Genomic DNA, 12,845 nt, shown 5'->3' with positions numbered 1-12,845 from the left:
AGCTGCAGAGCAGGGCTGGCCGCACATCCTTCACTTCATGAACATCCTGGACGCCTGGGCAGAGACACTGTTGGGACAGAATCAATATGTGACTTCCGTGCCGAGTCTATTATCTCCACTGGGATAGGCATGGATTTGAGAAGAGTCAGACTGTGGCCTGCGGATTGCAGACCTCCTTCTCCACAGTGCAGTGGATCCTTTCTCCTTTATGCGTTGTTTCATCTTTCTTATGAGTAAAGAGCTCACGTTTCTCCCTTGCTCTGTTTGCATAACCAAACGCTTCTCCAGCAGTGGTTTCCAAAGCTGACTGCATCAGAAGGAAGAAGCACCTTCAGATGGGTGCTTCTGACAGAACCTGTCCCCTCAGAAGGCTAGCTTTGAGGTTTACCTCCATGCAAATCACATTTTTAAAATTACAATGTAGACGATACTTAAGGGGAAAAAACCCCAGGACAGGACAGAGTTGCATAAATTTAAGGTAGAAGTCCACCTCATCACCCTCTGCTAACCCCACTCTCTGAAGGTAATTTCTGTTCACAATCCGATGTGCTTTGGTGGTCCTTTCTCTAAACACACGCAAACATATATGCATGTACGTGTTTCCAAGAGTTTGTGCTTTTTGGGTTTTGTTTTGTTTTTACAAAAATGGTCTCTCGATATTCTCTTTATTCATTAAAAATGTGTGTGCACATGGCAGTCGGAGGGGCTGTAAATGAAACATGCCTTTCTCTTCTCCCTCCCAGCCTCACTCAATGAGCTGACTCTGTGTGATCTTATGACGGGAGAGAGCTTTCTGGTGTGGCATCCAGGACCTGGCCCATGCTGCAGAGGCGTTGGCCACTGACACACACAACATCTGGTTTTCAGATAGAAGTCATGCAGCCAAGACTCAGGTACTTGTGTTTCGGAGCCTAACACAGTCCAGGGTCAGACTGATTTTAACCAGCTAGGAGGAAATATGTGAATGAGTTTGTGATACGTGATTTAGCTGAAAATGTCAGTGATTTGAATGCAATGAAATTGGTATGAAACTTGCCAGTGGCTAAAATTTTGTGGTTTGCTTCTGCACTGCTTTTAGCACAAAAAACAATTATGATATATGTGCAAAATGGCAGCCTGACCAGTTGTGCATGCACGTGCACGCGCACGCGCGCACACACACACACACACACACACACACACACACAAGATATAGTGCTTTTCACACATCTTAATTGCTTCTCTGTTAAGGAAATTGTAACTGCAAATCCTCAAAGTGTAGTATCCCCTTACGTGATAGTTCCATTTCATTATCAGGTAATATATATAATGAATACTGTTGAGAAGTGACTAAGACACCTATTTATAGGGAAAGTTAAGGTTAAGACACCACTTTCATGGACGACAATTACAAAGACTTACAGTCATACTCCTATATCTCTGTACAGAAATGAGTTACTATTTTAAGATGATGACTGATGTTTTTCTTTCTTGCATTTCTCGTTTGCCCACATCAACCTGTAGGTTAGAGGAAGGGAATGCCTCTGAGTAGGAAGACTACAGAGTAAAGAAGTAAACTGAAGTACTCAATAACTTTTCAGAAGGCTAAGGTAGGTGGAATTGTCTTGAAAGCCAATACTACAAGAGAAGAAAGGCTGTTTTAAATTTCTTAAGACTTAGAGCCTGAAGGAACCAGAGGATCAGAAAGTTTCTATTTTAAGCCACAGAGTGGGTAAAATGACTAGTGTTTCTCCAGCCTGAAGAAGGGAGAGATTCAAAGGGAGACCTGGTCAGGGCATACGTGCTGTCCCTGAGTGAGAGTAAGAGAAACCTCATAAAACTTAGCAAGACTGGAGGTGGAGACTGTGAGGAGTTCTGCCTCTATTCTCAGGGGATAGCCTGACGAGACTCTAAGCCTGTCAGAGGTTGCATGCAGTACAGCAGACCAAGGAGGAGCTGGGTGCCTGGACCTGAGGGGAGCCTTCCCCCATGGAGGGAAGGAGGGTTCCCACTGTTCTGATCCCACAGTTCTCAAGAGGAGCAGTGGGGTAGCTGAGAATAGCCAGGGGGTGCAAAGGAGCCTGGGGTAGGATGAGGAGGATAAAGAGTGTTTGAGCATGACATCTACAGATTGTGAACTGCGGGCAGCAGCAGCAGCAGGGGCCAGCAGAGTGGGTTCTAGTTCGAGGCTAACAAGGATAGAGGCTGACAGAAGGCCAAGTGTACCATTCCCCCCGGATGTCAGGGTGAGACATAGGCCCCACTCTCCTCCTTTGGTCAGCTCATCGCTAAAAGAGAGGAGGAGGGGAGAAGACAGAGAAAGAGCAATCCTGTGTTAAGTGAGAATTACTAAAAAATAAAATGAGTTTTGAATTAGCAAAATGCAGTTTTCCATGGGCAGTGGAAACAGGGCTCTTGAGACGGGCTAAGATCAGAGATAGAGAAACAAAGCTACATATGTGCATATCTGAGTCCGTGTCTGTAATTTTCATGCCCACTTATCTATACACAAGGACATACAGGCACGACTAAACAAGTATTTGTGTCTTTTTTTATAATATCATAGACCCTGGAGGCAAACAGACCTGGGCTTGAATCTCGTATTATCCACTTAATAGCTGGATGACTTTGAACAAATTCCTTGATCCAAGATTTTGCTTCAGGAAACTAGGAATAATAGTGTCTTATAGGTTTGTTTTAAGGATTAAATGAGATACAAAGGTTACCCTAAGACCTGGCATATGGTAAGCCCTTAATAAATGCTATTTACCATGATCATAACAATAATTATTATGCATGTGCTCATTTTGACTATAAATCTGAGCTTTTGCTTGGCAAGATTTAATTACCTGTTGTATATACAAAGCATAGCACATCCAGCTACTGATACTATAAATGCTTAGAGGCTAAGGGGACATTCATGAACAGGTCTTTAATGGCAGTATTTAAGGTTAACCCCCTTTTATAGGTTTATTTCTGTTTATTTAATTTTGACTTTGTTCTCAGGGAAGGAGATATGTCTCTAGATTTGAGGAAATCTGAAGTAAAATTCTTTTTTTTTAAAGATTTTATTTATTTATTTGAGAGAGAGAGAACGAGAGACAGAGAACACAAGAGGGAAGAGGGTGAGAGGGAGAAGCAGACTCCCCGCTGAGCAGGGAGCCCGATGTGGGACTCGATCCCAGGACTCCAGGATCATGACCTGAGCCGAAGGCAGTTGCTTAACCAACTGAGCCACCCAGGCGCCCTGAAGTAAAATTCTTTTCAAGCAGAGATAGAAGTCTAAGGCCCCCCACCCCTCTCCCCCTTCACTCTGGTGGAAGTACGGTGGCCCAAAGGTTCAACATATGTGAGGTGGTAGCAGTATCTTCAGCACCATCTCTGGGGCTTCCTTCTGATCTGAGAGATTTCACTAGACAAAGCATCCAAGATGCCTCACCACACCTCTGGCCTAAGCATCCCTACACCTCTTATTCATGGGCGAGTGGGTAATCCTAATTCTACCCAGTAAAACTATCAAAGTGCAAAGCCCCGCAGAAAACCCTGTCCCCAGTAATAAAGCAACACACGTAATAAAGAGCACAGCCGTATAGGGGCTAGCAGCCTGTGCTGTGTTTGGCAGAAGAGGCATAATAAAGTCTTTGCTTGTTTTTTGGGTGGCCTCAAATAAAGCATCTAATCTCTTGACTCCGTTAACTTATCTTTAAGAGGGACATAATGATATTGTGCCAGTTCGCCTCAAAGGGGTATTATCTAAAGCTAAAGCCTGCACTGGTGCAGAACCAAGTACTATGCAAATGCTGTGATTATCAGGAAACAGCACTGCTTTTATTCATACGGTGAACCCGTTTGTTTACTGTCACCATGATCTGCATTAATACAAACAGTGGATAACAGCATTTTCACTGTGGGCCTCTAGATTTTAAGACAGACCTATCATCCATTCACTTTGGTTCCCGAGTCTTTGTCCTAGATCCTGAAACAAACCTTTTCCATTAGAGAGGAGGTTCTATCCTACCAAGTGTGTAGTTTAGAGGCACAGGCTTGGCCAGGTAAAAGCAGGCAAATACAAGTTGGCCAGACATCAGCTGAATTTTGGGGCCTCCCCCCACCCACAGATGTTTTACTTCATCTAATTTTATTGTGGAAGAGTCGTATGTATATCAACATTTGGCAAACACTTCATTAGCAGAACTGTGGTTTCTTCTTATTATTAATAAGAATAAATGTCCCTGGGCATATGCACACATTATCAAAGTATCCAGAAATTCCTGTATTCTTCGGAGCTCAACTAGAAATGTTGATGACTCATTCTCCAGTCACACTTAGAAAAACATGCGTTGTGTACGTGTGGAATAAACACATACAGAGTTGCAAATTGTCACTTTTAACTCTAAAGGCAACTCACTGACATCTGAAGAGACAGGAAAGATTGTTTTTTGCTTATTCCTCAAGTTTCCTCGGGTTCCATGGAATTGCCGAGGAGACTTCAAAGCAAGCCCTCATCTACTGGGACAAGGGCCAGCTTCTGGCTCTGGTCTGGCTGTGGAAAATCCCAGAGTAGATCTAGGAATATCCTGGTTTGGGAAGGGTGTTGAGATCATCACCATCGTCATCCTTCTGTGTAGATCCTGCCTTTCATTGTTGTTCTTCTCTCACTGAGGACTCTTGGGAAGGCCTTCATCATGTTAATGCTGGCCTCACCGACTTCAGACCTGGGAGATAAGAAGGCTGAGTGGGGTCCACGTGTGGCCTCAGAGCGCACCCAGCAATATCATTTCATGGGGAGTATACAAGGGACAGAGGATAGTCAAGGATAGTCAAAGTAAGCCCTAGAATTCCTCTCCTGACTTTGTGTCCTAAAGTACATTGCAAACTCCTTCAAGTGGGGGTCCATGGCTATTCCCTTATGTATTTTGTGGGCTATGCCTTTAGAGATTCTCCTTGCCTGAAGAAAAGCGGGTTGGCTCTGGGATGATTCAAATCACAATATGAATTCAGGCAGGGTGTCATGTTAATTTTTTGGAACTAGAAATGAAGTGAACTGTCATTTTTCCATGTTGTCAGTCTGATTAAGAAGGAATATACTTTATATTCTTTTACTTTTCTCAGTAAACTGCCTACAAAGACTGGTTCGTATAGTCTTAACAACTGCCACCTCTCATACCCAGGTGTATTTCCACGATTGTTACTGGAATCTTTATCAGGTACTTGCCCTCCCCCACTTTTTTTTTTTTTTTTTTTGCCATTTGATTGTGAAACTAATTGTGGTCTCCTAAACTGTAGGTTATTGGTCTGAAATATTGACAGAGTTCAGGACACTCTATCCCAAAATAGGACACTGAGGCATCTTGAATTTCAGAAACAGCACAGATAGGAAGGACTCTCTGACCTTCCCCTAAGGCAGGTCATAAAACCCTTATGTGAGGGATGACCTCCTCATCCCCAGAGGAAAGATGCATCCTTATCTCCAAGATGCTGAGAGGAATCCAAATGAACAGGTCTTGCTGTTTCCCCCAATTCACCACACAAAGCTCATACCCCCTTTTGTCCTTTCCCATTTTCCCATGACCTTCCACCCTTTGTCAAACCTAACCTAAAATCACCCAGGTCTAACATATTCAGGTCTTCACTTCCTTAGGAAGGCTCCCAAGTCACATGAAACTTACAATAAATAAATGAGTATGATTTTCTCTTCATCACTCTTTTGTTACAGGGACCCCAGTCAAGAATTTAGAAGTGTAGAAGAAAGAGCTATTTTTCCTCCTTACATCAACAAAGTGGTAAGCAGGTAATAAGCTGTCAAGAGTAGCCAAGAATGGGGTAATTTAGAGGAGTAAATGTAAGAGTAAAAATAGAGTAGATAGAGTAAAATAAAGGAGAACAGTAGTCACTCTGGGTTAAGTATTAATTGTCAAGGAGAAAAAGAGTTCGTAGCAGAGAGAGGAGCGGTCCTACTCTCAGAAGTAACCTCTCCCATCTCAGAAGTTTCTCAGCAGTTGCTATTATGCATCAGAATTGGCCCCATGGTGTTTTTTGTTTCTCCTGGGTACGCAAGACCAATATATGTGGAGGTTTTAGAGCACTGTAGCTAGAAAGTTTTTAGTAACCACTGAGTAATAAATAAGCTTTAATGAAGCCTTGTATGGGGCGCCTGGGTGGCTCAGTCGTTAAGCATCTGACTTCGGCTCACGTCATGATTCCAGGGTCCTGGGATTGAGCCCCACATCAGGCTCCCTGCTCAGCAGGAAGCCTGCCTCTCCCTCTCCCGCTCCCCCTGCTTGTGTTCCCTCTCTCGCTGTGTGTCTCTCTCTGTCAAAAACATAAGTAAAATCTTAAAAAAAAAAAAAAATGAAGCCTTGTATCATCACACTAAACACAATGGCAGAGGTTTTCATTTTCTTGTTAGGTTTAATCTTTCTGTATTCCACTTTTAAAGATGCCTTTTTTTTTTTTTTACAGGAAAATTTTTCAAGGTCTGTTACTCTGTGGACTATCATACATCTCTCTAAATCAGAGAACTATCTATTAGGAAATGTTCTCTCTCTCCCCACATTCATGGGTAATCTCGTGCTAATTGTTGGCATGGTAAAATAAGGAAGCCATCTGTGGTGTATATGTTGTTGCTGTTGTTGTTTTAGAGATAAGTTGACATATAGTGTTATATTAGTTTCAGGTGTACAGCATAATGATTCTATATTTGTTGGTACCTGCCTTTTCACTGACTTCTGCTTAGTACTGACGAAGCACTGGGGCGCCCGGGGGGGCTCAGTCGTTAAGCATCTGCCTTCGGCTCAGGTCATGATCCCGGGGTCCTGGGATCGAGCCCCGCATCGGGCTCCCCGCTTAGCGGGGAGCCCGCTTCTCCCTCTCCCACTCCCCTTGCTTGTGTTCCCTCTCTCACTGTGTCTCTCTCTGTCAAATAAATAAATAAAATCTTAAAAAAAAAAAAACTGATGAAGCACAGACGTACTTTTGCAAAACCTTTCTAAACAAGAAGATAAACTCATTTCCTTTATTCAGCAAACACAACTGACTATATTCATTACTGAATTCTTTCCAGTACAAGTATACTCGTTGAAATACGCTAGAACAACCCCATCCTGAATATTCTTTGACTAAAAAGGCACCTACAGCATATCATAAGGAAAAGAGCTGGTGTTGGAATCCAGACCTACCTCTACCAATTCCTAGACATCAAGTTCTGGGTAAAATACCTAACTTTTCTCACTCAAGGCCTCTGTACAAATGAAGGGTGTAGAAACATAGCAGAATAGCGATGTGATTAAGATCTCAGGCTTTGCAGTAGAACAGGCCTACATTCCAATCCAATTCTATTCTGCTGCTTGTTAGTTGAGTACCCTTGGGCAAGTTACTTAAACTTCTTATATCTTAGTTTCCTTATCTATGAAAAAAGGAATAACACTACCTCACCTCATGAAGTTGTTGTTACAAAAATTAAATAAAAGGATATCAACAGTGCTTACTTAGTTCAGTATCTGGTTCTTAACAATATTCAGTAACTCTGGTTTTAAAAAGAAATCCTACAAGAACTTTTGGGATCATGAGACATAAACCTCTTCATTTTCACATGAGAAATGGAGACCCAGACATTAAGGATCTTGTCCAAGATCACTGAACCCATATGTGTGTGATGCATATTCCCAGAGCTTTTATGAGTTCTGTGATCTGGTCAGAGTACTATCTCTTTGTGACCTAATCTCCTATTTACTATATATATGGACTATTAAACTAGGTGATCAAGTTACTATCCATGTAAAAACGCCAGTAATTACACTGCTGTTTGTCGAGGCCCTTCTATGTTCGGGGCATGCTGCCAGATAGTGTGAGTGTTACAATGGGCATATGAGAATCTGTCTCTGGCCTCAAAAGGGTTTACAGTTGAGCTGGAGAGACATTTATGAGACATGTAAACTATTGGGATAGCCACATGACATGGCCAAGGTTGAAGTGTTCTAAGAATCAGACATGGGCCATGAATGTATGTTGCAAGGTCCTATAGAAAGTGAGCTCCATTTGACCTGGCTGTCGGTGGTGGCTTCCCAGCGAAAATGGGACTTTTCCTGTGCATTAAGATTAAACTGGATTAGAATACACAGAGAGGAGAGGGAAGGACATTATACGTTCCTTGCAACAGCCTGTATAAAAGTACAGAGGTAGAAAAGAACACCATTAAGTGTGGGACATTCAGCGAAAAGCGCTCAATCATTTCTTATATTGACCTTAGTCCTCTCAGCATGTTCTATTTTCACAAGGGGCAGTGGGTGTTTTCACAAGTGTGTGTGTGTGTGTGTGTGTGTGTGTGTGTACATATGTTCACACATGAGTCTGAACTCCTGACTTTAAATACTGGCCAGGAAAGCACCGAGTGCTTATGACTCCCCAAAGTTCAAGACCCAGAAAAGTAGAGGTCATCTTTGAGCTCACTGGCTCTTGACTCTCACTCTAATCTAGCAGCTCATTCTGGCTCTTCTACCTCCAGCGTATTTCTCAGATTCCTCCCCTTCTCTTTCTTTCCACTGCTAGTTACCTGTCCCAACATCAGCCTACATCACCCATTGTTGTACCTACGCTACAGGCACCCCCATTCCAGTCCTGTCCCCTGCGAGGCACTCCCCACGCAGCAATCTTCTAGCAATGCTAATCTTATCATGGAACCCCTGCTGAAAACCTTTCAATGACTGCCAATTTTACTAAGCATATAATCCAAACTGTTTGTTACGGCTTTCAAGGCTCAGCAGGATGTGCCTTCCTTACCTGTCCGACCTCACATCATGTTACCCATCCCCTCCCTTGCTTGCTGTTCTTTGAACCAACCAAGGTGCTTCCCAACTTCAGCTCTCTGTGCTTGATGTGCCCTCTGCTTGAAACATTACTCCCCCCGCTTTGTGCAACCCGCTTACCTTTCAAACTTCAGCTTAAATGTTACCTACTCGAGAGAGGCTTTCTTTGATCTAACTATATAAACAAATTCCCTCTGCTATTCTCTAAGATTGCACCTTATGAATTTTCCTTTCTAGCACTTATCAATTTCTTTAGAATTGTTGATACTTAGTGAAATTTGTTCATTGCTTAACTCTTTAAACATTTGTTTTCCCTACCAGAACATAACCTTTATGATCAGGCCTTGTCTGCCTGGTTCATTTTTCAGTTTCCAGAATCTAGTACTGAAAATTTCAGAGATTAGTGAATGGATTTATAAAAGGAAATAAATGGAAAGCCATTATAGCAAATAAGTCTCATAGAAGGCAGCTGCTTTAGTGATGGCATTCACCCTTGATTTTGTAAAGAGGAGACTGCAGGTGTTTACAAAGCAGTTACTGTATTTGGGGGGTAATTCTAAAAGAAATACTTATTATTATTGCAAGAGACTGTTACCTCTTAAGAGTAGGGGACTCAGAGCTGCTTGGAGAGGCTGATGGGAGACTAGTCACTAACCTCCATTAGTAGCTAAGCTCGTTGGCTTTACATCTGGAAAGAAACAAATTTCTGTCTCCAAAAACTAACGCATTACTACATGGCAAGGGAATTGTTCTATAATTTAAAGGACAAATGTTATATTCTGTCTAGTGACTGCTATCCTCTTGTCAAGTTGCTCTCTCTGAGGACAGAAGAAAAGGGCTCTTGCCTGGCTACTTTACATCACTTACCACTTATCTGGCCAACTGATTATAGGCATTCCCTCGATTTCAACTTCCCTTATTTCTCTTCCAGCTTTCCTCTCATAATCAAAGGCCATTATATACTTGCCCAGAAGTTTTTACGGTCTTACCCAAGGATCTTGCCCAAGGTCAGTGAACCAATGTGTCTGTAATATTTATTCTCAAAGCTTTTATTAGTGCTGTGATCTGGACAAAATACTATATCCTTGTGACCTAATCAATCAATCAAGTTCAATAACAGTGACAACAGGATACAAGATTTCATTTACTGAGGGATTTTTTTCAAATGTGCCTGGCATTATGCTAAACCTTTTATAGGCATCATCTCTTCTAATCCTGCCTCCAAGCCCATGAAATAGTAATTATAATCTCCTTTTCACAGAGGAGGAAACTGAGGCCTAGTGAGGCTAAGAAACTAGCCCAAGTTCACACTGTTGTAAAGTAACTTGGGTTTCAAACTCAACTTTAAACCTGTTAAGTGCCAAAGCAGTATCAATATGGATCAGCTAATAAAGCGAATCAGAATCAAGCACATTTTTTTCAATATCAAATGATGCATACACTTAGTTAAGCTTTTAAATATTTTATACAGGAATAATTTGACATGTCCTTTTTTTAAAGGGTTGTACAGAAGTATGCACATTAAGTATGTTTCTGGTTATCAACCATTCGAGTATATTAGATTCCATTTCTGGTCCATATAAATTTTCCTTTTCTGGCCTCTCAGCATCTATTTTCATGTTTCCTTATTTTATTTGATTGGTAGCTTTTCCCTTCTTATAAAAAATTGGGCAGCCATGCTTCTCTGTAACCTTGGTGGGTCAGTGTAACCTCTAAGTACTTCACTCTCCTCCTCTGCAAGAAAAGCTGTCAAAATACAAGAACTCTCGAATGTCTTGCATCATCTCAAACACACACAGGGATGAAGAGGGCTAGAATTCTCCTGAAGAAGCAGAACAACTGGCAACAGTTGGCACGACAACTTCTAAAGACCCCATCTGACTCTGTCTTAAAAATCAGTCAGCCTCAAAATCAGAATTACCCCGCCCATACCAGGACTATCTCACTAGCTAGGCTTCATGACATAATACCTGCTATCACCTTTCAGCAAAGATGTGATCCTTACCATTCATATTTTGTAAGACCAACAAAGCATCCTTTGTACCTCAGGACAACTGGGTATTAGTTAAGGTACAAGGCCCACAAAGACATGGCTCCCCTGTTCTTTGGTAACCCACACCACATGATTATCAAACACGTTTCCAGTCTTTAGAATAATTATAGTTATTAGAAAAGTTATTAGAAAACTATTAGAAAATAATTAGAAAAGGTGATAGGACACAACAGCAAAAATCTGGAGGTTTGTTTTGTATTGTTACCAACAACAGGCAATCAGAACAGAGTTAATACGTCTCTCCCCCCCGTTACCCAGCATTCAAAGCTACAACTGGAGCCACATTATAATAACTTTAGACCCCAAAGCAGTGTGACGATTTGATGCATAATTTTCAACACATGTTTTATTAATCCACTCTTCCTGTGCTTCATTTAAAATACTGGAAACTATAAAAAGATCCGCGTGTCACTCCCCTGCCAGGAAAAAAAAAAAAAAAGAAAAAGAAAGAAAGAGAGAGAAAGAGAGAAAAGAAAAGCCTAACAAATACGAAAAAAAAAAAAAAAAAGCCAGAGCAACTGGAATCTCAGTTTTGAGGAAACACATGGGATTGAAGCATCCGCCGCAACCCTGTAACCGACTGCCACATGTGACCCTCCCCTCCCCCCTCCGCGGAATCCTGGATGTCACCAGGCTGGGCCGAGGACGCCGTGCTCGCAGGCAAGTGTGCGGCGGCGGGGGCCCTGCGGGGCGGGGGAGCGGACGCAGCTCTCGGCGCGGGGAGGGCCTTCCAGGAAGCCGCGAGCTCGGCTGAGGACGCGGCTGCGGGTCGGTGCCGGGGCCGCGCCGCCTGGGCCGGCACGTAGCGCCCAGCGTGACTCAGCGCTGACTCACCGCGCTCGCTGCCAGTGGATTTCCCCGTCAGCGGCTGCCGCTCGCGGGTCCTCGCCGCCGCCTGCTCCGCGAGCCCTTTCCTGCACGCCAGACCAGTACCGGCGCTTTCAGCAGAGCGGGGCCGACTTTACAGCCTTTGAATCCCGACCAAAGCGGGGAAGTGACTGGCTTTGTTTTCTTTGACTTGAAGAGCTCGATAGCCCACTAATCAAATTCTTTCATCAAAGGCTTGTTGGAACAAATCCCTAACATCGTCCTTCCACGGTGACTTGTAGGTGACCTCCGCTCAGAGTTTGCTTCTGTCGTCCTAGGCCTGCATCTTATTTTTATCCCGCATTTTCTTAGGTTATCTTTTCAATATGTTTGGTAACTAGTCTTGGCACAAACCCACAAGGGCAGTGACGCAAATCAGGTTGGAACTTGGCATGATGTGCGGGCTTGGGTGACTTACTGTAAAAACGCTTCATAAAGACGTTACTATCTGCCATCTCGGTTGCTGATTAGATGCCCTGCTCATTTTCAGTCTGTCACTACCCTCTGAAAGGTCCCGGGACAGATTGTTAAAATGCAGATTCTTGAGCAGTCATACTTACTTCTTCGTCTCCAGGATTCTACATGGAGAGCAATAGTACAGCAAGGTTTCTCCAACTGCAGCTCCCGGACCATTCACTGCATGGAGAGTGGCTGGGGGGATGTGGCCACAGTGCAGGTTCTTAGACCCCGCTCCAAACCAGAGACGCAGAATGTCTTGCGGTGGGACCTGGAAATCCATCTTTTTTTTTTTTTTTTTGGAAGATTTTATTTATTTGTCAGAGGGAGAGAGAGTGTGTGCGCACAAGCAGGGGTAGGGGCAGAGGGAAAGGGAGAAGCAGGCTCCCCACTGAGCAAGGAGCCTGATGTGGGACTCGATCCCAAGACCCTAGGATCATGACCTGAGCAGAAGGCTGTCGTTTAACCAACTGAACCACCCAGGCATCCCTGGAAATCCATCTTAATGAACAGCCCATCAGAGATGCCTATGTACACTAAAGTTGGAAAACTACTAGCCAGAGGATGACGGTGTGAGACATTATTCTGTGAAGACACTAGGAAACATTCTCACAATGGAGAACACTTTGTTCTAAAATTGATTTTGAAGTTCTGATACCAGGCAACCCGATTTCTAAAACTGGTTA

General features: G+C 43.1%; 1 protein-coding gene across 6 annotated transcripts in view; it reads left to right on the top strand.

Annotated features, from left to right (window-relative positions):
• The window catches only part of LOC148164369 (uncharacterized), a 106,232-nt gene that overhangs the window by 13,970 nt on the left and 79,417 nt on the right, over positions 1–12,845 (top strand). For 3 of the 6 annotated variants that reach the window (XR_015768192.1, XR_015768191.1, XR_015768190.1), the window contains 6 exons: positions 744–893; positions 1,504–1,589; positions 5,092–5,186; positions 5,696–5,762; positions 7,043–7,187; positions 9,715–9,790. Coding sequence is in view for 1 of the 6 variants with exons in the window: in XM_088023386.1 (XP_087879512.1) it covers positions 6,442–6,511 (70 nt within the window). In the remaining 5 variants the exon portion in view is untranslated. The other 3 variants (XR_015768189.1, XM_088023386.1, XR_015768188.1) reach the window with 3 other exon arrangements.

Source organism: Eumetopias jubatus, unplaced genomic scaffold, assembly GCF_037043125.1.
Source record: "Eumetopias jubatus isolate StellerSeaLion01/CBP00866 unplaced genomic scaffold, mEumJub1_p1.0 scaffold_5, whole genome shotgun sequence".
Taxonomy (NCBI): Eukaryota; Metazoa; Chordata; class Mammalia; order Carnivora; family Otariidae; genus Eumetopias; species Eumetopias jubatus.
The sequence above is the reverse complement of the archived record's forward strand: the minus strand, read 5'-3'. Positions and strand labels throughout refer to the sequence as shown.